Source organism: Penicillium cinerascens, assembly GCF_028974065.1.
Source record: "Penicillium cinerascens strain IBT 15544 chromosome Unknown contig_5_segment0_segment0, whole genome shotgun sequence".
In the NCBI taxonomy this organism is placed as follows: Eukaryota; Fungi; Ascomycota; class Eurotiomycetes; order Eurotiales; family Aspergillaceae; genus Penicillium; species Penicillium cinerascens.
In genome coordinates, this window is record NW_026695294.1 from 343,428 (window position 1) to 369,321 (window position 25,894).

Sequence of the window (25,894 nt, forward strand, 5' to 3'; positions counted from 1 at the left end):
GAAAAGACGACAAGAAGCACAGCCCGCATCCCAAACACTCCGGAACAAAAACAAATAACAAGCTAATAAACCACCTATGTCCCTCATGTATATGTAAAGCGAAGAGCCGAGTATTAACCAATACCACACTCCACGGGAGTAAAGGGTGGCGTAAAAAAATAACCCCGTAGAATGAGGACCCAACAATGCAAAAATCAGTGCCCAAACATGACAAGAGCTGGGCCGATGGTCATAGGAGGGGAGGAATCACGTCAGAAAAGGAAATTCAGTCGGTCATCGATCGCCGGTTTTCAAGTCGTGAAAAGGGGGCATTCAGCGGATGGGTGCCGCAACGTGCTGTTCACTAAGGCTGACCTGACTGCTGTGAGCCGATGAATCAATGTTCGCACTGGCACCACTATCACCACTCTCCGCGCTGGCGCTCGCACTTCCAGTCAGACTCTTGTTCTTGAAAGGGGGACCCTTGGCGGGAAACGAGTTGCTCACCCCATAGTGTTGTTCAACAGGCTGCGGTCCAACCGGGAGGCTTTGGCCAGACGGGTTCCGGGGTACTGGTGTCCGCATATTCCCAGGCGGCGACGGTTGGCCGTTATAGGGAGAGGCACCAGGAGGTCCAAGATTGGGGTCATGGGCAGTCATGGGGCGACCCATGCGAGGACCCGGGGGTCCGGGGAAGGGAGCTGCGGGCGAGTGGCTGTTTCGCCGACTCGTAGGGTAGGGGCGCGGGGGAGCGAAGTCACCCATCGCGCTGGCCGTGATCGAGTTTGCGCGCGAGCCTGCATTCAAGTGATTGCGGTCAACGGATCCGTATCTGTCGGATGAGTAGCTCATTATAGGGTTGTCTAGAAGGGAGTCGTGGAGACTCGGAATCTCCTGCATCACCCGGTCAGTCGGACGGTTCTTCCGGCCAAAGTAACGACCGAATGATGAGGATGGTCGGCTGCCAGGCATGGGAGGACCAGCGAAGTGCTCTGGGTTCTTGCGGATTTGGCTCTGGCTCGGGGCCTTTCGTGCTCGGCGAGAAGTGATGCTCATCATATCAACTTGATCCGGGTCCACATGGGGGATGCCCATGTGATCCATCGGGTCAAAGTAATCTTCGTCCTCTTCGTCGAAAGGCGCCGCTCGTGGAGGTGGTCGTCGTGGGCCATGGCCAGGACCGGGGCCGGGGCCGGGCCCGGGGCCTCGTCGCATGCCTGGAGGCATAGGCATACCCATTCCCATTCCCATACCCATCTCCTGTTCGCGAAGATGCAACTCACGCTTACGCAGAGCTAGCTCACGCTCCCTCAATGCCAAATCAGCTCCGCCCTCGGGGAAACCGTTGCCATTGGGGTGTGGCATTGGAGGTTCATCTCCGTCATAGACCACCAGATGACTGAATTCCTCGAGCCCTTCCAATGACGGGTCACGAGGAACACCGCCTCCAGGGGGTGGCATGGGACCACCGCGGCCTCTCGGCATCATGCCTGGGGGCGGGCCTCGTCGCGCACCGGGTATCATTCCCATACTCGAGTGCGTCCGGCTCGCTCGCATCCCACCATTCACGGGCGGTCGGTGCGGGGGAGCGGAAGACATTCGGGGAGGGGGCTGGCCGATAACCGAGGCGGGAGGAGAATCCCCAGGTCGGGGCTTGGTCTGGTTCACAACGTTGACATGGTGGAGCATAGCGTACATCGCCTCAATGCGAGGTACGGGCACGTTGGATTCGGTGGCCAGCTTGATGGGAGATCCCAAGAAAGTCTCGACTTCCATCGGGCGGCGGGCCTGGAAATCCTGGAACATTGTGCTGGGGGCGTCGGATGCGATCATCTTCTGAATCGTCTTCTCTCGGAAGTCGCTCGAGAATTTGCAGCCATGCGCGGCGGCCAGCTCCAAAAGCTCCTCGATAATGCCGTTCACCAATTGGCGAACACCAACTTTCTCCAGTAGCTGTGTAGGATTAGGGGTGTCGAAAACGACGCTTGCGGTATGGAATGCGATCGGACTGCACAGACATTAGCAATCGGATTCTGCTCCGGAAGATCGAGAGAACTTACCCAATCATTCGCTCAAATTGCTCCTGTCTAATATTATCCGACACTTTGCATTCGACCTGGCCCGAGCCTAGAGTCATGGCCAATGCAGCGGCCATATCGTTCTGGATCGATGCCGGAATGACCGACTGCTTGCTGGTCGCGCCCACAACGATCTCGCTGGAACTGAGGTGCTCAAACTCGCTGGGGCCCGTCTGTGAGATTTCCACGTTGGAAACCAGAGAAAGAATAACGTTGGTAGGGTATCGTTGCTCGAGATGGGATTCGATTCCGATGGTATTCGTGGTGTTAATGAGAATGCAGGTGTGCTGGGGAGTGACGACGGATTCGATCACCGAGGCCAAGTCGTAGACGTCTGGGAGAGCCTTCACGCAGAGAATGACATAGTCATAGGCTTGTTCACGGGAGGAAGCGTCTTCGGGAGTGCGGACAACTGGAGGAGAATGCGTCAGCCTGAAAGGCCGGATTCAACAGGGGGGGTATACAGGAGATTGATCATACCATGACGGGGCTTGAACCGTTCGTTACCGAATGCTTTTGATCTATCGATAAGAAATGCGATGAGTGAAAAGATCTTTTCCGGAGGGGGAACTGGAGCAGAGACGTACTTGAAGGAGACGCCGTATTGAGATACGGCTTCGAAACCAGATTTCCAGACCAGCGTTACGTCGCAGGAAGTCGTCGCTTGAAGCCGCCACGATAAAAAGGCCGAGATCGCATTGCCACCGACTGCACAAACCCTCAGTATTGGGCGTCCCATGGCGGATGGGGAAGAGAAGAGACTTACCGGACAGGATGCGTAGGCGTGGAGGGGGAGCCATGGTCGAATATGGAAAGAGGTCTGTAGAGGAAGGACCAAGTTCGAAAGGTCCAGAGGCGCGAGGCCGCCGAGAGAAGTTGGTTTACCACGGGCGAGCCAGGGCGAAGGGGGCGGGAAAGAGGGAGGTGGCAGGGGAGAGTAGGGGGAAGGAAAGTGTAGAAAGTTGGAAGGAGTGGAGGAGGAGAAGATGGATGAGATGGGAAGGAGCCCGATCAGCCTCAACTTTCTTTTCGCAGCTAAGGTGCGACCGCAAAAAGAATGTCCTTGATCCCCGGCGCTTTCAACGGTCGTGGATCCCCCGCCAGGCTCGATCCGGAAACGGTGATAAGGAACAGGGAAAAGGCTGTCCGCGGAAGGATGTGGTTGTTTGTTGACTGGATGCGTAGATGTACGGAGTAGCAGAACGGGCTTTGCTGTACCTGACGGACTCTTCCGTGCTCTTGTGTTCTTTCTTTTTTCGCCGTCGCATCTACGGAGTACTTAGTCTCCCGCGCTATCGCCCTTTCGTGGCCTTCCACGCAATCACCAGTCTCGACCTGTCCAAATCGTTCGACTCCGTAAAACCGAAGAAAGAATAGAACGAGATGGAACCCGGGTGCTTTCTACGACGAGAATGACTTCGATAGCTGACACGCACTACCCCAAAGTAGGGAAATAATGGTTCAAATGAATCTGGCCCGGCATGCGCCAGGCCGGTGACAACCCAGCCTGCTGCTATAATTATCTCTTTTAATTTTTTTTTCTTTTCCAAATTGGCCAACGGAACCTAGTGGGCTCCACTGCACCACAACGCCTTGATCTGCAATGCTTCGATTGAACTGGGACGCTCACTGCATGTACTGTACAGATGATGCCTATTTTGCACGGTCCCGAAGGTCTTGCAAAGACGTTGACGCGTATATTGCCGCGTCCACCGTCACCATCAATCCACCACCGAAGTCCACAATTAACTGTAAGCCTGGACGATGAAGAATCAGCACAGGGGAAATCGAAAATCTTACGAATCAGGCGGGAAATTGACTTCTCCTGTACCCTGCGGCCTGAGCATACTTAGGGCAATCTAGTACATCCGATGCCCTCCGGCTTGTCGCTGCGCCAGCGTCGTATTGGACACATACTTAAGCCAAGAGAGGCGCGAAAGGACTCGTGCCGGTTTTCTCTTCACTAGTCAGTCACTAGGTGGCTATTTACGGTCGGGAGTGAACTTGTTTTGTGTTCACTATCCTGGCACAGGATTTTATCCCTGATCGACATCGGCTAGCCGTTGTCAATTCGACCGTGTGGCACACAGGCCAGATCACACCCCAATAAAGCAAAAGCCATCGTACGACGTCGAGAGCGTCGAGATCCCATGAGGGGCCTATTTTTCCCCACACGGTGGCATATCTTCACTGCGTTCCCCTTGAAACGAGCTTGGAAACTCGGAGTCGCGGTAACCACGGGCCGGTGGTTTCTCTACATAATAGAATGGTCACCCGCCTTCACGGGTGCCAAGTACATCTCCAGGTACCCACGATAGCTACCTGCCGAGGCAGGTACATATCCAAGGAAGCTTGCTTTTTCCGGCTTCTAGGGAGGAAGAAGGGGGAGGCGATGTTGATACAGCATGCCGGCGGGATCGACGCGCGTGCCGAATGCTGTTTGCAGCGTGCTACTGGCTCCGCATCAAGGGGTTGACATTCTCCGGGGATTTTGGATTTTTCACCGAACGTGGGCACGCTTCTGGCGCATTATTCAGGCCTGGGACGGGCACTGACCTGTTTCATTCAGAGTAACCGACTCTTCAGGTACCAAGTCCAGGCTCTCCGGGGAGATCGCGGTGGAGTGGGGCACCGCAATCCCATCATCTCATTCGTGTCCGGATCCACCTACGCACTTGATTTCTCCGACCCGAGTGTCCGCAGGTCCGACTCCGTGTGCAGCTCAAAAAGTACGCGGCCATGCCGCTCGGTGGCAGGGGGCGAAACAATAAAAAACGTGAACCACGTTTGCAGAAGTTGCCGGATGCGGGCAATTGTTTTGTTGTTCTCGTGTCCAGGGGGTGCCATGGATTCATGCAAACATCCCCGACTCCGCCACGATCGGCTCTTGGCTTGAGGTCATGGCTTGGGCGAAAACTCGACGGGCGATCGATCAGTTTCCGTTTAGGAGAACCATCGGGCTCGTACCTTAATCTACGTAGGTGTCGTTTTACTGCAGACTCGAAACCAAGTAAATTTCGGACCCGCTCCGCAGTTTGATGGGTCCAAGTTGGGCGACGGGTCTCCCACAAGTCCGTGGCTGTAGACCCGATCGAGCAGGACCTGAGCCGTAGAATCGTGCGAACCGGGTTCACTGTAGCTATAGCTGTACTGTACTCCGTGCTGGAAGATCAACATAGGGGTCAGGGAAATTGTAATTGTCCCCCAATCTGATTTCCGTGATCGATTGACACGACCTTGGCCCAACCAGGGTACAAGTAGTACAGTACAGATGACCAACCCGGACCCTGTCTCAGACATGATGGTTCTTGAGTGTTGAGAATGGAGTCAGTGGCGTCGGCCAATGGCGCCCGAAGGCCGAGCGCTCATGGGGACACGGAGCGCCGCGCCCAACGCCTCGTTCTGTCGAAACCATTTTTTTTCGCCTCCTGGAGAGGTGCCACAAGGCAGAACCAGTCAGGTCGGAAGCCACATCGACGCTAAAGCAAGACAACCGGCCCCTGGGTGGGACACCTTAATGGCGCGAGGTCCGAGGCAGGGCTTTTGGGCTTAGCTTCCGCCCGCTGCCTTGTTTTTGATGTGCGCTACCGGAGACCAATCTGTTAGGCTCCCGCGTGGATTGGCCTATTGATTCCTGGTCCGAGTTTTCGTAGGGAAATTATTGGGATTCGGTGTCTGATTTTAGGTGTCGGTTTCCATGACTGTATCGAAGACGATAGTTGCAATTTTGCATATCTAATGCATATTTTCTCACCCATGGGTAACGCGCACTATTCCTTGTACTAGATACAAGTACGTCACAGACCTCGGAACTTGAAGCCTTTCCTAAGGATTGAATATCTGCCGATCTAGATATCCTCATTAGCTCACGCCCGCTGGGGCCGTAGCTATCTTCAACCCCAAACCTTAACCCAGGAGTTCATGCCGCATCAGGGCCACCACGCGGCGCAGATCGGCCATCTATCCCGAGGGCATCCTTAATACCTACATTGATTGCCTGATGGTCCGCATCCCAATTTCCCTGCCCGGTTTTTCCTCGTTGACAGCTGTCAGCATGCAGGGAGGCGGCACGAGTACCTAACGGTACCTAGCGGAAGTATAAACGAAAAAGGGGTAATGAAATCACCTTGTAGGTCGGTGCGTGTTCTCGCTTGTCTGCCAACAGCTTGGTTGACCCGCCACATACACCTAGTCCCAGCTCGGCAGAGCTTGGTATCAGACCCCGGGTTCGCGAAACTGTTGACAGCTTAGGAAATGATCGGTCCTTTACCCCAGTATGGAGCGGGTCGTGTTGGCTTGGTGGAACTAGGCTGCTTGTATCTTCAATCTCAGTTACTGTCTGCACGGTATTCAACCTTGGAACTTGGAGTGGAAATCGGCAACTAATTTTGTGCTCACTTGCCTGAGACCGTGAATTGATTGATAACCGCTTTCAAAGATTGCGAAATTGCGGCAATTACAAAATTTGGACGAGACTCAATGTTCATGGCTTTTAAAATATATAGACCTTCCGAGACTGAGTTTGGAACTAGGCTCACCATATCCTGAAACCTACGAGGATTCATCCAAGGATCTCATCTTCACACCTGCCCGTGAGGATAAGCTCAAGAACATAGTTAAGGAAATATACGAAGCTAATTCACTTTCCTGGAGATTACTCCCACCTGTCTGCAAGCGAGGGGACCTCATCAGTCCGTCTTGCTCGAGGGCTGCTGATATGTTTTCATTCCACTGACGGTAGGTAGGTGCGCCGGTGAGTCTCTCAACCTGCGCGTAGTCTTCGCTGCGCTTAATAGCGTGGAAAGCGTGCTTTATGCGCTTCTTGCTATTATTAAGAGATGTTGGATATAAAAGTTGAAAGTGTAATGCGATACTATTTTCTAGTCGTTCTCAGGGGTGATATTTATACCCGTTTCTTCGAGAACGATTCTCCAAGAGAAATATATATAAAACTGTTCTTTTAGCCATTACTCGGTGATCCATGAATAATCAGGTAGAAACCCGAGGAGAATGTGATAGAGATGTGCAAACTGCATAATCGGGCGCTAAGCAGCAGCCCGGTTCTAAATAGCTTCATGGGCTTAGCTGACCAATCGGCAGCTAATGGTTCAGAGAGACCCCGACCGATGTTGGAGCCTTAGGATGAGGGCTTCAATCATGACTCAAGCAGCATCACGCCAAAACCCAGCCAACTACGTGGACGATGTCACTTTTGAACCATTTGTATTCCATTCTGATCTGACATACAATGGAAGGTCTACCTCACAGAAGACCCACAGGAAAAAACCATAGCCGAGCTATTTGCGCCATAAACAATTGAAAGTGACTGGAAAAGAAGACAAGGAAAAGGTTTTCAGCTCGGTCGCTTCGCGACCAAACCACCCAAAGGCACTTAAGCCATGTAGGTGGACGAGTCGACGCCACCCTCGGGGTACTCACTATCATGACGAGTTAGTCTGGAAATGATGAATGGGGTAGTAAAAAGGGTACATACGGAAGAGCGACCTCGAAGCGCTTCTCGATATCCTTCAGGACCTTCTCATCGTCCTCGTTGCTCACGAAGGAGATGGACAGACCCTTGGTACCGAAACGACCGGCACGGCCAACGCGGTGCAGGTAGGAATCGGCATCGGCGGGAAGATCGTAGTTGATGGCCAGGTTGATACGCTCGATATCGATACCACGACCGAAGACATCAGTGGCGACGCAGATACGCTTGTTGAACTCCTTGAATTCCTTGTAGCGCTTGATGCTAGAGGGCTGTTAGCAATGTCCAGGCGTGTACCATGTCAAAGAAACTTACCGCTCCTCCTGGCTGACACCGGAGTGGACAGCGATACTGGGGAAGTTGCACTCGCGCAGGAGCTTGTCGAGCTCGTTAGCACGCTGGGTGCTCTTAACGAAAATGATGACCTGGTTGAACTCCAGGTTATCTAGCAGGTCGTTCAGCTTGCGGTTCTTCTCCTGCTCGCTGAGCTTAATGTAGTACTGCTGGAGACCGTGAAGGGTGAGCTTGGTGTCGTCATCCACATAGACCTCGAGAGGGTTGCGCATGAACTTCTTGCAGATCGGGCGAATTTCCTGGGAGAGGGTAGCGCTGAACATCATAACCTGCTTGTCGGCAGGAGTAGCACGGAAGATCTCCTGGACATCACGGCGCATGTCTGGTGGGGCAAGTACATTAGAGGACGTGCTTTGCTTCAGGTTGTACGAGTAGTAACTTACCAATCTGGTCGAGCATCTTGTCACACTCGTCGAGGACGAAGGCCTTGACGTTGCGCAGGCTCAGCTTCTTGTCGCGGACCAGGGCGTTCAGGCGACCGGGGGTAGCCACGATGATGTTGGGGTAGGTCTCCTTGTTCGACAGAATCTCGATATCCTTCTGGATGGGGGTACCACCGTAGAAGACGGCAGTCTTGACATCGGGAAGGTACTTCGAGAAACGGGCGTACTCGTTCTTGATCTGGTAGGCCAGCTCACGAGTGTGGCACATGACGAGGATAGAGCACTCGCCAGGGACGGGCTCCAGCTGGTGGAGAGTGGTCAGGACGAAGACCGCAGTCTTACCGAGACCAGATTTGGCCTGGCAGAGGACGTCGACATTGAGGATTGCAGTTGGGATGCAGACTTGCTGGACTGTTCGATGCGGAGCGGTGGTTAGACTTGAATTCGACTCAGGATGAAGTAAAAGCAATTTCTTGTCGCAAGGTCCATCCATCTCGTTGAAACCACCAAATTAAAAACACCGAGAGCCCAAAACATCACCCGCCTCTCTTCTATCCGCTTGCGACTGCCAATTCAGTCAAGCGAAAATATGAAATGTTTGAATCCTTTCTGCAGACGACATGAGGCGGTGCCTATCATGTGACCAGCAGTTCAGATCGCATTGCTTTCCACCGGGGGCTTCAATCACCCGCGTCAGAAGTAATATGTGGAAGTGAATGACGACCGTAGCTTTGGCCATGTGATAATAGACACCTGGCAGATGCAGCGCAAGAGTCGAAATAACCATCCGAGATGGATGTACGGGCCACTGTTGTGGAACAATGGTCCCCATGTCGTCTGCAGATTCGACGGCGACAAATCACCGATACCGATCGATGGAGTTCTCGCGGAGATGGACGGACGTTGGAGCATATAATGGAGGAAGGCATGTGGGAGAAACAAGTTAGACTAACCCTCCGATGGATGTTCGAAGCCGCAGTCGGTGATGGCGCGCAAAAGCTCTCCTTTGAGGAGGAAGTCACGGAAACCGGTGGAGTGAATTCCGACGTAGCTGCCCTTCTTGTCGGGACGGCCGCCGGAGACAGTCAGATCACCCTGCTTGTCGGCGTCGCCGTTGGCTGCAGCGGGAGCGGCAGCGGCAGCGGGGGCCGTGGTGGTCTGGAGCTCCTCGTCGGAGTAATCGATCAAGTCTTCCTCGTGAGACATGATAGCGGTCGGTTCAAGTGAGACGGGTGTTGAGAGTGGGTCGCAGCGTGTCTTCTCGTCGCGAGAAGTTGAAAGGGAGGGTAGGGACGGGGGAAGGAAGGTCTCAAGGTAGTACTAAAGGGATCTGGCGAAGCTCCCTCGAAATTGACGGGAAAGAGGACGGTATCGACCAGAAGGAAGAGATGAGTTAGGGAAGAAGTGGATGCGGCGAGGGATGCGGTTCGAAAGGTGAGCGGCTGAGCATCACGTGACAAACATCGATTCCGTTTCAGGCCTAGCGTCTTCGGCGTATTTCAGTCTTCGGTGAATGAAGCGACTTCTTTTGATTCTACTCCAGTCTCGACCAACCACGGCCATGGCCAAGGCCAAAGTTCCCAAGGAAGGAAAGAACTCAAAGAGCCACCTGAAAGCCCGTCTGGAATACCTACAGGGCGCAGCCGAATATTTTCAGAGTGTCTCAAAGTTTCCAGCTCAAGCTGGAGCAGCTATCACTGATGATGCAACCGTGGTCGACAATGGGGCTGATGAGCCGTTTGCACCCAAAGACACCCCAAACACCCATGCAGGGAAGCCAATATCTGCTTCAAAGGGCCAGGGCTACCGGATTGCCAATAAGACTCTCGCCAACCTGTCGAGAGTGTCTATCTCCCATATGCGCGGGGTATCTTTGAAAACACAGACCCGGTTGCCGGTGCCAGTGAAGAGATCATATTGCAAGCGCTGCGATACCCTTATGTTACCAGGAGTTAACTGCACGCACGAGGTGACCAATGCCAGCCGGGGACGCAAAAAGCCGTGGGCCGATGTACTGGTTGTGCGCTGCCTCGTTTGCAGCACGGAAAAGCGCTTTCCTCATACAGACCGGAAAAGCAAGAAGCTGAAGGAACGAAAAGACGTGTCTCAACCGCAGGACCAGACCGATGTTCCATGAGTGTGCTTAAATCAAAACCCGTTCATGGGACAGAACGCTTGGCAGCTTGACCGGTGTCACATCGTCGTGAGAAGTCTCTCCTGGGTCAACCCACTTCAAGAAAGGCAGAAGCAGTAGGTCGGACAAAGATTCTATGGGCCCTGCCTTCGTGTCTGAGTACACACCTGACTAGACTGTGTGCCCGTCACCTCCAGTTAGACGCCGCAGTCGCTGCGTGCATGGAATGCTTCTCCAGATCACTAGTGAGCAGCCACGGCATATGGCACGGAAAATTTCGGCGACGTATATTGTTTCTAATCGCCTCTGGCGCGCATGTTGACTGGAGTTGGAACCGACGTGTGAAGTGCTCAGCGGGCTTTGCCCAGCGATAGGTATCGGTTTCGTCGTCGTGAATCGAGATCAGGTCGTGGGGTGAAACTAAAAAGAGCCTTCCTTCCCCCCAGCCCGCCATAGAATTTGCGGGCCCCAGTGGCAATCTTCGACACCCGGCGTACCATAGCCACCTACAAGGGAAACATTTACTCCGACTAGATTAGAGAAAATTTGAAAGAATCCATAATACTACTGGGCAATGGCCAAGAAAATCAGACAACCTAAACCCATGTACATACACAAAAAACATGCAAAGAGGGGAATCGAAATCACAGATGAAACCAACTTAGACACATCAACTGAAAGCAGATCATGTTTATGCGCTTGAGAGAAAACGTTAAAATCCATCGTCGTAGTAGTCGTGAAACTTGAAAGGCCCACAGCCAAGGAAACGAAGGTGTAAACAGAACCAGCCCCAGCGCCATCAATATACTGCAGTTTCCATCAGGTCGTGGGGTGTCACTGAGGCCTGAAGCGCCGCGAGGCAAGCAGTTCTTTCAACTGTCGATAATCAGGATATTTAGACCAAAGAAGTAGGTGAGCACGGTGGCTTCACGGATCAAAACAAGGTCGTCCGCGAGGACAAGTACGATATATATGTTTTTGTTTTTGTGTGGGGTTGATTTGGGTCGAGATAGTTCGGGTTCGAGAGGCTATGGGATCGGGAGGGTGTGTTGAACCATCCAGTGGTATCAAGAAATGTCGGCGGAGGGCCACCAGCGACGGGTCGGTCCAGTATAGATCATGGTGTATGCGAGAGTAGATTGGTGTATGAAGTCGAGGTGTGAAGGTACGTGAGGTAGGTCGTATCAGCGCCGTCGACGAGAACTTTGATCCATCCGATGATCGAGAGTCTCGATACGACCGCGAAAGCCCTTGACGATATCACGAATGTGGGATATTTTCGCCAGCTCGTTATCCAGATCGTCGATGGAGGCAAGAATCGAACGAGTGCGGGCGATCTCCGCATCCGCATTACGGATCACGTTCCCGGCGCGGTCGTAGCTGTTTTGAATGGAGAGTTGCATCTGGTCCTCCAGCTGCATTTGCAAGTCAGAAAAGAAGTAATAACAGAAGCGGACTCCGATTGAAATTCGACGGAAGCAATGCTAGGGAAGCCACCTACATATTCGATGCGGCCACGGATCTGAGCCTGCAGACCGTCCAACTGGTGGGACAGCGCGCGGAGGCTCATGGGGTCCAACAACAAGCGCCCTTGGCTGCTGGCGGCACTGGTAGCGCGCGAGCTGGAGTTGCTGGTTCTCCCTGTTCCTCTGCCCCTGGACACCCCATTGCCGGCGTGGCCCTGTAGGGCAATCTGTTGCTGCTGTCGGAGGATCTGGATCTCGGAGGAGGTGAGGCCAAGCGAGGTGTCGGGGATCGAGGCGACGGACATTTGGTCCCGGCAGAGACATGCTCCGACCGAACAGTCTAGGCGCCGATCAAACTCGAGGGGAGGCCGGACGGACCGCAGGTCATGGTGGAGGGAGGTAGGGTAGAGAGGGAGGAGAGGAGAAAGAGGAAGGTGCGTCAAATCGGAATGCGACTCGGATGGAAGGAGTTCATGGGCGGAGAAAAATGGTCGGCGGCAACTTAGGCGCGGCTCGTGAAATGGCCGTCGTACGGAAACAGAAGAGCCAGTGGGAGGCCTGGAAATTTTATATTGTTGATGGTGGGAGCACAGGCTTACAATATGATACCTCGGACGGGAAAGGCCAGGAGGGGGTTTTGGCCCGGGTTTTATGAGCTTTGGATAGGGCGGTACTTCGAGATACCCAAAAAAAGGCAGTATGGTATGGACCTGGGGTCACTATGTATCATTTCACTTTGTTCATTTTATTGGATTATGTAGTGCAGAGACGGTACCCGGGACCTAGGAGATAATGCCGACGATGGGATGCAAAGGATGTGCACCGGGGGACGACGAGACAAGGATTGGATCACTTGATCGTTTCCGAAGTCACTAGCTACCTTAGGGAAGAGAACTATCGCATAACACACCATGTACTCTGTAGATACCCAAGCAAGTCCCTCCGGGACCTTGGAAGTATACAAAATCTCCCGGTGTCAGGCTCCATCCAGAACCATGGATAGCTCTCCGCCCGCTCCGCCTTAGCTTCCTGCTTTCTGCTTTTTCGTCCCACGCCAATGACCTTCCAACTCTTTCTCCCCTAATCTTTGCCTCATCCCTCCGCGACCTCCAATCACGGCAATATTCCCCCGCAGCCTAAATTGTGAGGCTGAACCGACGGTGACTTCACCACTCCATTGGCACAGACGCTCCGGTGGAGGGGCTTGCATTCAACTCTCAGACGTGCGCCCGCCAATACCAACGCAGCGGAAATAGCGCCTCACGTCCAGCCTGTGAGCATCGTTCGCCCATTCCTTGAATCCCCAGGTCTTCCTGCAGGCGCTTGCAACCCGACGGCCCGACTCAACACGATCTTCGCGAAGGATTGGAGACGGCTGACGCTTTGATCACATTGCTGCAGGCTCTTGGATCCGCGGCATTCTATCCCTCTTCTCATTGACCGCTACACCTGCACCGTTCCCTGCCCTGCTTTTTGGGCCCTACCACGCGAGAGGCTCTTAGCCAGGTCGCATTCGATCCAGACCTTGTCCGCCCGCACGACGACGATCGTCGGCTGCTGACGACGCCATTCGCATTCGCCCGGGCATTTTCCCAATCCCAATTCCGGAACCTGGCCCCTGGCCTTGGCTTGGCGAACTCGTGGGGTTTCCGGCAATACAGTCGAGCAATCGTATCCGGGTAAATCATAAAACACCAACATGGGGAAGGACAAAGAGCGTTCGGTCAACCCTGCGGCTGCGCAGCGAAAGCAGGACAAGCAGAAGAGCTTGAAGAAGGGGAAAGCCGAGGCGCTGGCACGCCGCAATGAGAAACTCGCACGACGCAACCCGGATCGAATTCAGCGACAGATCAACGACTTCAAAGCTATGGAGGAGGCGGGACAAAAATTACGACCACGCGACAAGGAGATACTGGAAGCGCTTGAAAAGGACCTACGGGGGGTCTTGAAAGCACGCGAGGCTTTGGGCGATAAAGCACCAAAATTTGGAGACGGTCATGGTTCCCGGAGGGACGGAGATGCCGTGCTCGGCAAGCGGAGGAGAGACGAGGAACACGGAAGGTACCCGCATGAAAGTGACAGCAGCGAGACAGACGAGGATGTACGACGGATACCCATGCCGCGGGACACACCACCACCGATCCCACGGCAACCGCGGAGACGGGGTCCTGGAGAGAGAGAGGACTCGGAACTGCGTGGGCCACATTCGCTACCCTCTCGGCCACCAGCGGTCGAACATAAGACTGTTTACGAAGCCCAGCCTGAGATTCGAGATCTGCGGAAGGAGGCTGTCAACAAGTTCATTCCCGCTGCGGTGCGCATGAAGCAGGAATCAATTAGGGGGACTGGGAAGTTGTTAGAACCGGAGGAGATGGACAGGCTTGAGAAAGCTGGGTATAACGCTACAGCCCCGGCAGGTCAACCGTCCACTGCTGGCGATGAACAACTATCACTGGAAGAAGAGGAGCGGCGGTTCAATCAGGAGATGAAAACTGTACAGATAGAAGAAGTGGAGGACGAGGAGGCTTAAGGCTTGATGCCCACTTCTTCAAAGATAATTCACGTCAAATACAATGACCATATGAGAATTCAAATGCAAAATAGGGTTCTTTCTCAAGGAAATTAGAAAACCTTGGACCCTTGGAAGCAGCAACAGAAAGTTATCGAGATGTGCGATATGTATTTCCACAGCATGCCACTTGCAACCTAGGATATGCAATTAGGATCCAATCAACGGCCAAATATACTCCCCAACAAGAGGCTCAGATTATCACCAAGTTAAACTTGAGGAAAAGGAAATATCAACCCAAAGGGCGGCGGTATCAAATTCGAAATGATTCAACCACAGCGACCAGTATATGACCGGCGTAACCAAAATAAATGTACAAGAAAACTCCTTCCCGAGAATTAAAGAAAAGGGGGCATGACGGCGTCACATCACAAAGGGAAAAAAAGAGAGTCGGTCGAGTCAGGGCAAAAGTAGCCAACGGAAAGCAAACGCAAAACGCCATGTCTTGCATGGCCGCAAGCAATCCCAAAACACAAGATCAAAGCCTAACTCCGTGACATAGAGAGGTATGCGCAAGAAGAGAAGATCCAAACGACGGACAAGAAGAGGGAAAAGAAATCACGGTCTTTCCAAAACACCGAATTAATAACGCCGTTACACCTGAAAACCGCTCCATATGGATGCGAATGGGAGGAAGGAATATGTAGAAAGGGCTTCAAAATGAAGAAATGCTTCACCGGAGGTTGCGGATGACCTTCTTGCCGCGAGCCAGGAAGGGACTGGGCATCTCGTCGCGCTCGGGGTCCCAGATCGCTGGGGGTTCGCGGTCAGAGCACTTCAAAGACGGCGCAGTTGCACGAGAGTCGCTGGCGCAACGCTTGACTTCGTCGGCCGGACGACCACCGGCGCGTGCCTGGGCGAGTTCGACGAGGGTGCGGCCACCCATGTTGCGCTGCATGACGGCCTTGAACATCTCCTCACCACCGCCGGCCTTGGTGGGAGATTGCTTGGAGCCGCTCCTGCTGCGGGTAGATGATCCGGCGTCCGCTGCAAGGTTGGAAGATGAGGGGATCTTGGAGAGTCGACGGTGAGGAGATCTGGCGCGGCCCTCGCTGCCCGTATTTTGTGCCTCGGATTGGGAAGCAGAGGGACCGCCAGACACCTGGGGTAGGCGGGATCCGCCAGATGGGAAGAGAGGAGGCTGGGTGCTCAATTTCTGCATCATGGCTGCCGTGTTCTGTCGGAGAAGAGGGCGTCGGGGAGCCTTGAATGGATCCGGCTTCACCTTGGGACGAGTGGGAGAAGGGAGATCAGGGGTATCATCCTCGTCATCGGAGTAGGCCAGGGTAGGCTCCCATTTGGCCTTCTGACGCTCGGCCTCGGCAAAGATGTTTCGAGCACCACCTGCAGCAGAGGTGCGACGAGGGGAGAGGGAGAGCGAAGCGATTGACATGGGAGATGGCTCGGCCATTTGCACATCCTGAGGTGAGTCCATAACAGTGGTCTTCGAACGGCAGAATGGGGTACGGGTCTCTCTCTTCTGTCGTTGCTTCTTCTCATTGGAAGTCGGCGATCCAAGCGAGAGCTGGGCCAGGTCTGCGCTGGAAGGTGCATCACTGTCTTCAGTCAAGGCTCCAGAGGACCGCGAGCTTTGGCTGGCCCGGCCCGAGGATCCCGAGCTCGAGTGCTGCAGACTAGTCCGGAAGATATCCTCGCGGGGGTTCGGGTTGCTGTTTCTCTTGTGCTTTTGCAACTCAATTGAGACTCTTTCCTGGACCTCCGCCTCGAAGCGCTTGCGAAGACGGTCGAGCTCGCTTTGAACCTGGCGGTCGATCTCCAACCGTGCCTTGACTTCCCATTCCCGACGAACGGTGCTTTCGATCTCAGCCTTGATCTGCTGTTTCTCCTTGTCGAGCTTAGCCAGACTCTGTTCCATCTCACGAACCTTTTGGACAGCAACCTCTTCGCGTCGACGCAAGGTCTTGCCAAGATCCACTACTTCCTTCTCTTTGCGCATCAGGCGAATAATGGGAAGGTTGATCAAGGAGGCGGTGTCCGGTCGGTGATCAGGGTTGACACGCAGACAGCTTCCGATGACATTTTTCAGCTCAGGAGAGTAGTAGTCAGGCAGGGGAGCGAATTTGCCTTCCCGGATCTTCTGAACGAGTTGGATGTGTGTTCGCGCATTGAAAGGGGGCTCTTTCTGGCACAGCTCATACATGATGCAGCCGACGGCCCAAATATCCGAGCGCAGGGTGTACTTCTCGGCGGCGCAAATCTCGGGAGACATGTAGAAGGGAGTACCAACGTATGTCGATGCGAAATCGTGGGATTGCATCTGCTTGGACAGGCCAAAGTCACCAAGTTTGACAGAGTTGTCGCTACCCAGGAAGATGTTCTCAGGCTTCAAATCGCGGTGAAGAATGGTGACTTGCCCCTGCTTTCCCTTCAAACCAGAGGACTTTGGTGCAGGGCCCAAGATGTTTGATCCAACCTCGACAGCATCGGAACCGTAGTGACAGCGGTAAAGCGCGGTGACCAGCTGGGAAAGGATGCGCCATACGAATTCCTCCTCGGCGTACTTGTTGGCCTTCTTTAGGTTCTTGATGACCATACCAAGGTCTCCGCCACCACAGTATTCCATGTAAAGGTAAAGGTCTTGGCTAGCCTTGAGGTGTTCACGGTGGTAGTACGCGACGATGTTCGGGTGACGGAGAGAACTCAGGATGTTGAACTCGGCAGTGAGTTGTTCGCGTTCTTTTTGGGACATCTTGATGTAATTGATTTCCTTGCGACATAGTATCTGGATTGACGTTAGACACGTCGTACGTCTTGACCTGTGATGAACTGGGAGCACTCACGAATCCGTCCGATTTCCGCTTGACCTTGCGAATGATGCCGAAGGAGCCACAACCTGTACAAGTACATGAGCATTGAGGTACGAATGACAGATCTTTGACCAGACCAAGACGTACCAATCTTCTCCAAGATCTCATACTTATCCGCCTCAGCCAGAGCAATCGCCATGGCTATAGATGTACACTGCGGACAGGACAACGGGGGTCACAGGTGTCGGAGGATGGGAGAGGATGGGGAAATAAGCATGAAAGAAGTGACCGACGAGTCCCCTGTCTTGTTAGTAAAGGTAAAGAATTGAAGTGGTAGAGGAAAAGTTACACGCAGTATGGGGTTTAGAGGTTCTGGAGACCCTCCAGTGTTTGGGTGATCGCCGTTGCTGAGCAACGCGCAGACAATGACGCTTGACCCGGTGGGGCAGGCGGTCGCCGTGTCCCATCCGCTGGGATAAGCTGCCTGAAATGAGCGAATGCATCAAATTGAGAAAGAGGGACTCGATGGCTCTTGCATTTTCTTCTTCGATTGACATATTCGCACCACAGACCACGGTGGTCATGTCGTTTGCTCTCGAACGCCCGTGTAGCCCTAAGCACACGTGACCCGTTATCGATAAGGCGGGCGCCATCGCGGTCCCGCCTTTGAACTCTCCCACTTCGCGGCGAGCTATATACACCGGGCTAGAAAATGGCCGAGCGGACTGTTTTACGCAAGGATCAGCTGGAAATCAGCCTACACAATGAAAAGAAGCTGATCAAAGAAGGTACTATCAAGGATGACAACCCGCTGGATCTCAGTGAGCCATTCCGTGACCTCTGCAGTGCTTGCCGTAGGGGCGATCTGAAAGTCTGTCAGGAAAAGATCACCGAGGGTGTCAATGTCAATGCTCGTGACCTGTACGATTACACGCCTCTGATTCTGGTATGACTTGAGAATGTTTATAGCAATCAGAACACGCAGTAACCGGATAATCCTTTGCACAGGCGAGTCTCTGCGGACACTATGAAGTTGCACGGTTGCTACTTGAGTCCGGTGCTCTTTGCGAGCGGGATACATTCCAAGGCGAAAGGTATTTGGTGCTGGGTATCCTCCGAAGTAACGGCAGCTAATAACCGGGCCATCCATCTAGATGTCTATACAATGCCTTGAATGATCGCATACGAAATCTCCTGCTTGAATATGACTATTCCAAGTCTACGGATCCGCTCCAACCTCTTGCTGCACATTTGTCGTCCCTCCTCACCCGTGAGTCCCCAGTGACGACCGATATCGAGGTAACCGCCGCCGAGGAGTCCCTCTTCCTACACAAATTCGTTTTGGCCGCCCGCTCTCCGTATTTCCGTGGCAAGCTATCGGCCGCGCCGGAATCCACAACATGGAAGCTTCCCAATAGTATCGCACCGGAAGCATTCAGCGCTGCTATAAAATACCTCTACCTGGGTGAACCTCCTCGGGAGTTGCGGGCAGGGCCTGGGACGGGCTTCACGGAGTCCGAAGTGTTCGCGGGAATCGATAAGATTGCCAAATACTTGGAAATTGAAAGTCTCATGGACAGCATCCTGGATAGCGGAGATAGAAGACGTGCAAGACAAAGAAGAACTACGGAGCTTGCCAGAGGCCGCGATCAGCTGGAACATTGGTTCCGTGAGAATGTCCTCAAACACAAGGTGATTATTGACACCTCACAAGTCGACAAAGTGAGGTGGGATCGAAACAATGCCATATTCGCAGATGTATTGCTTCGATCTGATGAACTTCCGGAGGAGGCTGAGGAGACGGGCGAAGCCCAGAAATCCACTCTATTCCCTGTCCATCGGGCAATCCTCCTGCGATCGGAATTCTTCCAGGCCATGTTCATGTCTTCTTTCCGAGAAGCCCATATCACGGATAATCTACATATTATTGACGTGGACTGCTCGCCCGATGTATTAGAGATCATCCTCACGTTTCTGTACACCGAGCGGGCGGATTTCCCTTTGGAAGTCGCGGTCGATGTTCTCTTCGCAGCTGACATGCTTTTTATCGAGAAGTTGAAGACAAAAGCAGCAGTCGTGATTAGTACACTGGGTAGTGAAGGCATGTCGCAGGCGAACGCGGCAAAGACGCATGCCAAAGACGAGGATGACATTGACATTTACTCAATCATACGTGCTGCCTGGTTGACTCGTGTCCAGCGACTGGAAGAGTTTGCAGCCCGTTTCCTCGCATATCGACTCGAAGCTCACATCGATTCGCCCGAGTTCGCGGAGCTGATCCAAGAGTCAGCGGCTCGTATCTAAGCTCGACAGGAGACCGACTCTATCGAACTGCTGGACGATATTCGATTCTATCTCAATGAACGGTTCAGGCTGAGATTCGATGATGCCGGTCTGAATGAATTGATGGATGAAAAGGCGCTACCAAATGGCGAGGAAGCCCAGTCTGAGGATGTGGCGAAGATTACAGATGGGGTCGAGGCCTTGGATGTCTCCAAGTCAAGCGTTGGTCAAGGCCCCGGTCGCGAGATTCGGACCTTGGATGGCGCTGTTGTTGAGGATGAATTCTCCGAAGATGCCATGAACTATGAGATTCTGATGGGGAAGCTGGAAGCCCTACTGGAGAAACTGAACTTGGACGCCTAATTAAATTTCTTGCTGAAGGCTTGCAAAGGCAGCGCTGTCTGTCTCTATACGACATAACGACGGTGGTTATAAACATTTGGCATTGGACATATTAGGCATTGGCTATTATACATCATTTATGCATTTGAAGATTTGAAATAAAGAAATATATGTGAATCGATTTCATCACCGTGTCAATTATCAATCTCGGAATACTTGGGCAGAAACGTTGGAAATACAAACGTGAATTCCTATTTCTGAGAAATTTATAGATTATTTGTACTCATGTCATGTTCTGACAATGTAACTGACAAAATATTTACAAAGACACCGGGGCATGGGGTCTGCGGAACCATGAACACCATATATACAGGCCACCACAACTCCTAAGTATGCAGACACCATATCCACATTTGTATTAGGGAGCAAAATGACTGCTCTGTTGCAATGAGGTACTCCAGAAACCGACTGGAGGGGTGTTGGCCCGGAATAATGGTCCTTGAACCAATGGATGGACGCACTTGCCTCGCCCAGTAGGCCACCATCGCTCACTCACGGATGACGGCAACACCCAACGAGTGGGACGAAGTGACCGGATACCATGCCCTAGTCTATTGATAGCAGCTGGTATCCGTTATCGTATATATGGGGGGGAGGATGAGGTCGGGGGTGTGTAGGTTGGATCGACTAAGGTTGCAAGTGTCGAGACCTTGATGATTGACGATCGGTAGATTGCTCTGTCCCATAGACGAGTCAATGTAGAAGTCATCGCCCTCCTTCCGTACTTCGTTGTTTCTTCTCCTCCATCTTTGCCTCCAGGTCCCGAATCTGCGTCTCAATCATTCCTCTCCGGGCCGTTAGGTTCGACCGCATTCCTTGTAAAGCAGCCATTTGCTCGTCGAACGTTGCCTCTTGGCGCTTCCGAGTGTTCTACAAGAGACATAAGCTTAGCATGCGCCCAACTCACCAAGTGAAAGTTGTATAGACTGGGTCGGAGCTCCACGGAAGCTCGGTGCTGCTCACCTCGGCGATTTCTTCATTTGTCTTCAACCCAGCCCCATACAAAGAGCCTGCAATTGTGATTGAGGTCACGGCAGCTGTTAAGACCAGCCGGCGAAAGTTCTGCGGCGAGGGCATCTTTTCTCTGTTGCGTCGCCGCAGTCAAAGACGCGGGCAACAAGAAATCCTCGGGGCGTTCACCGCCTACTCCACGGGGCGCATATTGACCATCACCAAGACGCGTCCCTCTCGCGTTTTCCGTTTGCACTCTTGCCCCGACCAACCTTTGGATGGCCACTAGCCTATGGAAATAACATGTCGTCTCATGCGGTACCCAGCCGTCGACCTCGCGATGACGACGATGAGAGCGACCAATCTGAGTCGAGCACCGGCTCCTCTCCGCACCCGAGCAACAAGCGACCACGTCTGAGCGGGGTTCAAAATGAAGATACAAGCGATGAAGACGAGAGCGATGCGAGCGACAGCGAGGAGCAGCGTACTCAACTTGCTACACAACGAAAGGAGGTTCATCCTGGAATCGGTCCCGGTGGCTACAAGGCCGGCGCGATCGTGCGGATCAAAGTGAAGAACTTTGTGACATACACGTCGGCTGAGTTCTTTCCTGGGCCTAGATTGAACATGGTCATCGGGCCAAACGGAACAGGCAAAAGTACTCTTGTCTGTGCGATCTGCTTGGGCCTTGGATGGGGTCCTCAGGTATGGTTTCTATCTTCGAGTTAACATTATACGACTTTTGTTACTTTTTACTAACAGTCAACCTGTTAATAGCACCTCGGGCGCGCGAAAGATCTAGGTGAATTCGTCAAGCATGGTGCCCGCGAAGCGACGATCGAGATCGAACTTGCAGGACCCCCCAAATACAACCGAAACCCAGTGATTCGCCGCATCATCAAACGCGATGGCAACAAGAGTTTCTTCTCACTGAATGGCCAACAAGCTTCTCAGCAAAAGGTCAAGAAACTTGCCGAATCCTTTGCGATCCAAGTCGACAATCTATGCCAGTTTCTGCCTCAGGACAAAGTCGCCGAATTCGCCGCACTGACGCCTGTCGAGCTGCTGTATTCTACCCAACGCGCTGCAGCGGGGCCTCAGATGATCGAGTGGCACGATGATCTAAAGCGGCTGCGAGCTGAGCAGAAAAAACTCGAGATTGACAATCGAGCGGATCAGGATGTGTTAAGAAACCTTGAAAACCGCCAAGAGATGCAAAGAGCAGACGTCGAGCGAATGCGTCAGAGAGCAGAGGTCAAGCGCAAACTCGAACTTTTGGAAATGTATCGTCCGTTCGTGGAATATAGGGATCACGTCAAAACGTTCGAGGTTCTTAGGGCCCGAAAAGCTCAGCTGGAAGAAGAGCAAACACAGCTCAAAGCCGACCTTGAACCGGCCATGGAATCGTTAACGGCAAAACAAAGCTACTGTGACCGAGTGAAGGACGTAAGAGACTATCGGAAACAACAGGTCGACGATTTGCACAACATAGCCTCCGCTCGTGGAGAAAGAATCGAGGACTTGCAGTCTGAAATCAAGGACCTTGAAGGAAAGATCGAGGCTGAGAAGAAAAGCGGCGCGAAACACAGGAGTGAAGCGACCACTGCTACACAGACTATCAACAGACTGCAGCGCCAGCAGGAGGAGGAGGCGGTGGAATTTGATCCAGAATTCTACAACGAACAATTGGTAAGTCGGCGGAAATCAAACTATGGTGCGTGAAGATAGTGTACTGATGCTTTCTCCAGAGGGCAAAACGGCTCGAGAAGCGCGACCTCGAAACGAAGGGCAAAGAAGTCATAGATAAACGCAAGCCACTCATCGCCAGATGCAACGACCTTAGAAACCTGGTCAAGGAAGAAGAAAGGCGACTGGAAAATTTGAACTCTCAACATGGCCAACAGGAGGCCAAGCTGCAAAGATTGTCTCCAGACTCCCACAAAGCCTATGAGTGGCTGCTGAATAACCAAGACAAGTTCGAGAAGGAAGTCTTTGGCCCACCGATCGTCACCTGCTCCGTCACTGATCCTAAGTATGCCAATGCTGTCGAGTCATTATTGCAGAAGACGGACTTGACAGCCTTTACGGTCCAGTCCAGGAATGATTTCCGTACCATGCAGAGAGTGGCTATCAAGGAAATGGGACTCCACGATATCACCCTCAAAACTTCATCGGCGCCATTGAGTGCTATGAGATCTCCGTTACCGGATGAAGCACTCAGACGACTTGGCTTTGACGGATGGGCTAAAGATTTCATCGAGGGCCCGGAGCCGGTTATTGCTTCTCTCTGTTCCGAGAACCGACTGCATCAGACACCTGTCAGCCTGCATGATATCTCCGATGAAGCGTACAATGAACTGGAGAATGCAGAGGCATCACCAATCGGTTCTTGGGTGTCAGGGAAGCACAGCTATCAGGTCACTCGGCGTCGCGAGTACAAAGCTAAGTCGACCCGAGTCCGTCAAGTCAGGCCAGCCCAAGTTTGGACATCGCAACCCGTGGATGCCTCTCTCAAGCAACATCACCGGGAAGCCATTGAATCCTACAATCGGGAGTTCAATGAGATACAAGAGGAGTTGAAATCGGAGAAGGAGAAGGCGAATGAGCTGGGCAAAACAATTCAGCGTTTGAAAGACGAAATGGTGAGTCTCTTTCCCTCTTTATATTGGCCTATTATTAATGTTACTCGCAGGAAGAGCTTGAGAAGGAGAAAGGGGCGAAGCAATCTGCGCATACGCAATGGAGGGCTATTCCCGAGAGGCTCTGTATGTGTTTCTGTCTATTACCGATCTATTGACGCCAGTCACTAACTCCGCGCAGCTCAACAAGAGGCTAAGCTCAAGGGCCTTCAAGAACTCTTTGTGCAAGTCAAGGAACGTGTATCCGAGATTCGCGATGAGCAGATTGAGCTGGCCGTCAAGAAAGCAGAAGCCACCATTGAATATGCCGTACGTTCCCCGTTGACCGTAACTATCTTGAAACTTCACTCACAGCATTTAGGATGCCGTTGAGCAGCTTCGCCAGGCTTATGAAGAGCTTATGAAAGTTGAAATTCAACATTTGGAAGCATCTTCCGACCTGCAGACCCTAAGAATCAAGCACCATGACTTTGCCGTGATGCTTGAGAAAAAATCCGAGGAGGTGTCGCGAGCCGTGCAGGCCTTGAGGGAAGGCAGACAGAAAGGACAAGCACTTGGGAGAAGTGCCAAACGAATCATCGAGGCACACAAAGACGACCCCGATGCCACCGAAGTGCATAATATGCTCAGCGAGGCAGAGTACAACATGGACAAGCTCAACGCCGATATCGACTCCGAGAAAGCACGCCTGGAATTGACTCACGGGGGCAGCCCTCACCTGATCAAAGAGTTTGAGGAGCGAGAGAAACAGATCAGGAGGCTCCAGGACAAGCTGGCCGATTTCCAAGCGAAGCTGGCGACCTACCAGGGAGGCATCGATGAGGTTCGCTCGCACTGGGAACCCCGGCTGGATGCCCTCGTTGGCAAGATCAGTGATGCCTTCTCGGATTCCTTCCAACGAATCGGTTGTGCCGGACAGGTTAGCCTGGACAAGGTGGAGGATGAGCCTGGGCAGAATGGTGAGCCTGGCGGCAGCGACTTTGAGAGATGGTCTATTCAGATCCACGTCAAGTTCAGAGAACACGAGAATTTGTCGCTACTCGACTCGCATCGCCAGTCTGGAGGTGAACGCGCGGTCAGCACCATTTTCTACCTGATGGCACTGCAGTCACTCTCAGCATCGCCTTTCCGCGTTGTCGACGAGATCAACCAGGGTATGGATCCCCGTAACGAACGGATGGTCCACGGTCGCCTAGTAGACATTGCCTGCGCATCGAGCGATTCGGACGACACGGACGACGATGAAAATCCCATCGGCGGCGGCGGTGGTGGCCAGTACTTCCTCATCACGCCGAAGCTGCTGAGCGGACTGGTCTACAAGCCGGGCATGAGAGTGCTCTGTATCTACAGCGGCGAACACATGCCCGAGGACTACGCGAAGCTGGATTTCCGCCTGGCGATCCGTACGATGAAGGAGATCGCAGGAAGCACAGTAAACACAGGAAACACAGGAAAGGAGAACGCGAAGGGCAAAGGCCGAGCGATCGACAAGGAACCGTCGGTCGACGTCTACGCCTGATACGATACGCCCCACAGTACAGCATCCATAATTAGTGATCATCTTTTTTGAATTTCCGGGCGGAGGAGCGGAGTTTGAATCGAGTCTCGATAGCCTTCTTTTCTGATATCACTTTGTGCAAATGTACATACGGAAAATGTTAATGCGGACCCAAGAATCGGATTCACTAGGGACCTGCCCAACCGGGTATGATTCAATTGACGAACCCACTCTGAGCCTCCGGGGCTATTTCTTCTTCCATTCTGGCTCCATGCACGGTCGGCCTCCCCGTGTCCGTGCTCTCACCGGCCCCCTCGACCCCGGCCCCCCCCCCACATCCGCTCGGTAGTTGAGGATCGGAGATTAGGGAGGTCTTGACCAGGGTCAAGGAGGTCACAGCATGATACGAGGGAATGTGACGAGGCTGCATCAGACTAACGTGGTCGTGACATACGGGAGTAGCGAGACGGAGTAGCGAGATGGCAGTCGTCGGTCAGGCAATGTCGCAGAACAGGAAAAATGCCGCAGGCGATGGCGACCTCCGACGCGAAGGTTTAGGATGATCCCAAAGAGATTCACGGCCATGGTCGGATCAGACGACGAAAACGGACAAGATCAGGCTTCCTTACTCCGTAGATCATCGCAAGTGCCGGTCCATGGGGTATCCTGGGATCCCTGGGTTCCCGGGATACATCCATAGGCGAAAGCGGATCCTCGTGCGCAGAGAAGGCGCAGCGTCATGCAGATCGGCCACCGGGCGTTTCCGCCGCAGATCACAGGCTCCACTTCGGAGCTTTTCCATGCCAATCGTTGGTCGACGTTGGGCATGCCTTCGCTACCGCCAACTCTAAATTGGCTGGGTTTTGCCTGTCCCAACCCCTGCTAATCCTGGTCTTGGCTTG

At 53.1% G+C, this 25,894-nt stretch overlaps 9 protein-coding genes across 9 annotated transcripts; 4 read left to right on the forward strand and 5 right to left on the reverse strand.

Moving 5' to 3' along the window:
• Positions 1 to 312: 312 nt before the first annotated feature.
• Positions 313 to 2,857, reverse strand: N7498_004607 (ketopantoate reductase family protein; the record flags this gene model as incomplete). Its single annotated transcript, XM_058451669.1, has 5 exons — positions 313 to 1,987; positions 2,040 to 2,469; positions 2,538 to 2,578; positions 2,645 to 2,765; positions 2,824 to 2,857. 5 exons carry the CDS (start codon positions 2,855 to 2,857, stop codon positions 313 to 315), a joined length of 2,301 nt encoding a protein of 766 aa, XP_058308207.1.
• A 4,592-nt stretch (positions 2,858 to 7,449) lies between these two features.
• On the reverse strand, positions 7,450 to 9,488 carry N7498_004608 (ATP-dependent RNA helicase SUB2; the record flags this gene model as incomplete). The annotated part of the gene is made up of 5 exons (XM_058451670.1): positions 7,450 to 7,495; positions 7,552 to 7,809; positions 7,861 to 8,221; positions 8,283 to 8,693; positions 9,236 to 9,488. 5 exons carry the CDS (start codon positions 9,486 to 9,488, stop codon positions 7,450 to 7,452), a joined length of 1,329 nt encoding a protein of 442 aa, XP_058308208.1.
• Positions 9,489 to 9,843: 355 nt separating this feature from the next.
• On the forward strand, positions 9,844 to 10,419 carry N7498_004609 (ribonuclease P Rpr2/Rpp21/SNM1 subunit; the record flags this gene model as incomplete). The annotated part of the gene is made up of 1 exon (XM_058451671.1): positions 9,844 to 10,419. The coding sequence occupies one exon, from the start codon at positions 9,844 to 9,846 to the stop codon at positions 10,417 to 10,419; it is 576 nt and encodes a 191-aa protein (XP_058308209.1).
• Positions 10,420 to 11,600: 1,181 nt separating this feature from the next.
• Positions 11,601 to 12,460, reverse strand: N7498_004610 (uncharacterized protein; the record flags this gene model as incomplete). The annotated part of the gene is made up of 2 exons (XM_058451672.1): positions 11,918 to 12,460; positions 11,601 to 11,831 (listed from the first exon to the last, which is right to left on the reverse strand). The coding sequence occupies exons 1-2, from the start codon at positions 12,185 to 12,187 to the stop codon at positions 11,601 to 11,603; spliced, it is 501 nt and encodes a 166-aa protein (XP_058308210.1). The 5' UTR covers positions 12,188 to 12,460.
• A 1,121-nt stretch (positions 12,461 to 13,581) lies between these two features.
• N7498_004611 (WW domain binding protein 11) lies at positions 13,582 to 14,412 on the forward strand (the record flags this gene model as incomplete). The annotated part of the gene is made up of 1 exon (XM_058451673.1): positions 13,582 to 14,412. The coding sequence occupies one exon, from the start codon at positions 13,582 to 13,584 to the stop codon at positions 14,410 to 14,412; it is 831 nt and encodes a 276-aa protein (XP_058308211.1).
• A 712-nt stretch (positions 14,413 to 15,124) lies between these two features.
• On the reverse strand, positions 15,125 to 17,470 carry nimA (serine/threonine protein kinase nimA; the record flags this gene model as incomplete). Its single annotated transcript, XM_058451674.1, has 3 exons — positions 17,367 to 17,470; positions 17,253 to 17,305; positions 15,125 to 17,194 (listed from the first exon to the last, which is right to left on the reverse strand). Exons 1-3 carry the CDS (start codon positions 17,416 to 17,418, stop codon positions 15,125 to 15,127), a joined length of 2,175 nt encoding a protein of 724 aa, XP_058308212.1. The 5' UTR covers positions 17,419 to 17,470.
• Positions 17,471 to 17,931: 461 nt separating this feature from the next.
• N7498_004613 (ankyrin repeat and BTB/POZ domain protein) lies at positions 17,932 to 19,865 on the forward strand (the record flags this gene model as incomplete). Its single annotated transcript, XM_058451675.1, has 4 exons — positions 17,932 to 18,165; positions 18,228 to 18,313; positions 18,374 to 19,504; positions 19,592 to 19,865. 4 exons carry the CDS (start codon positions 17,932 to 17,934, stop codon positions 19,863 to 19,865), a joined length of 1,725 nt encoding a protein of 574 aa, XP_058308213.1.
• Positions 19,866 to 20,609: 744 nt separating this feature from the next.
• Positions 20,610 to 20,981, reverse strand: N7498_004614 (uncharacterized protein; the record flags this gene model as incomplete). Its single annotated transcript, XM_058451676.1, has 2 exons — positions 20,610 to 20,774; positions 20,868 to 20,981. The coding sequence occupies 2 exons, from the start codon at positions 20,979 to 20,981 to the stop codon at positions 20,610 to 20,612; spliced, it is 279 nt and encodes a 92-aa protein (XP_058308214.1).
• Positions 20,982 to 21,158: 177 nt separating this feature from the next.
• On the forward strand, positions 21,159 to 25,013 carry N7498_004615 (DNA repair ATPase SMC5; the record flags this gene model as incomplete). Its single annotated transcript, XM_058451677.1, has 6 exons — positions 21,159 to 21,560; positions 21,633 to 22,544; positions 22,604 to 23,497; positions 23,548 to 23,620; positions 23,676 to 23,803; positions 23,856 to 25,013. 6 exons carry the CDS (start codon positions 21,159 to 21,161, stop codon positions 25,011 to 25,013), a joined length of 3,567 nt encoding a protein of 1,188 aa, XP_058308215.1.
• Positions 25,014 to 25,894: the final 881 nt, after the last annotated feature.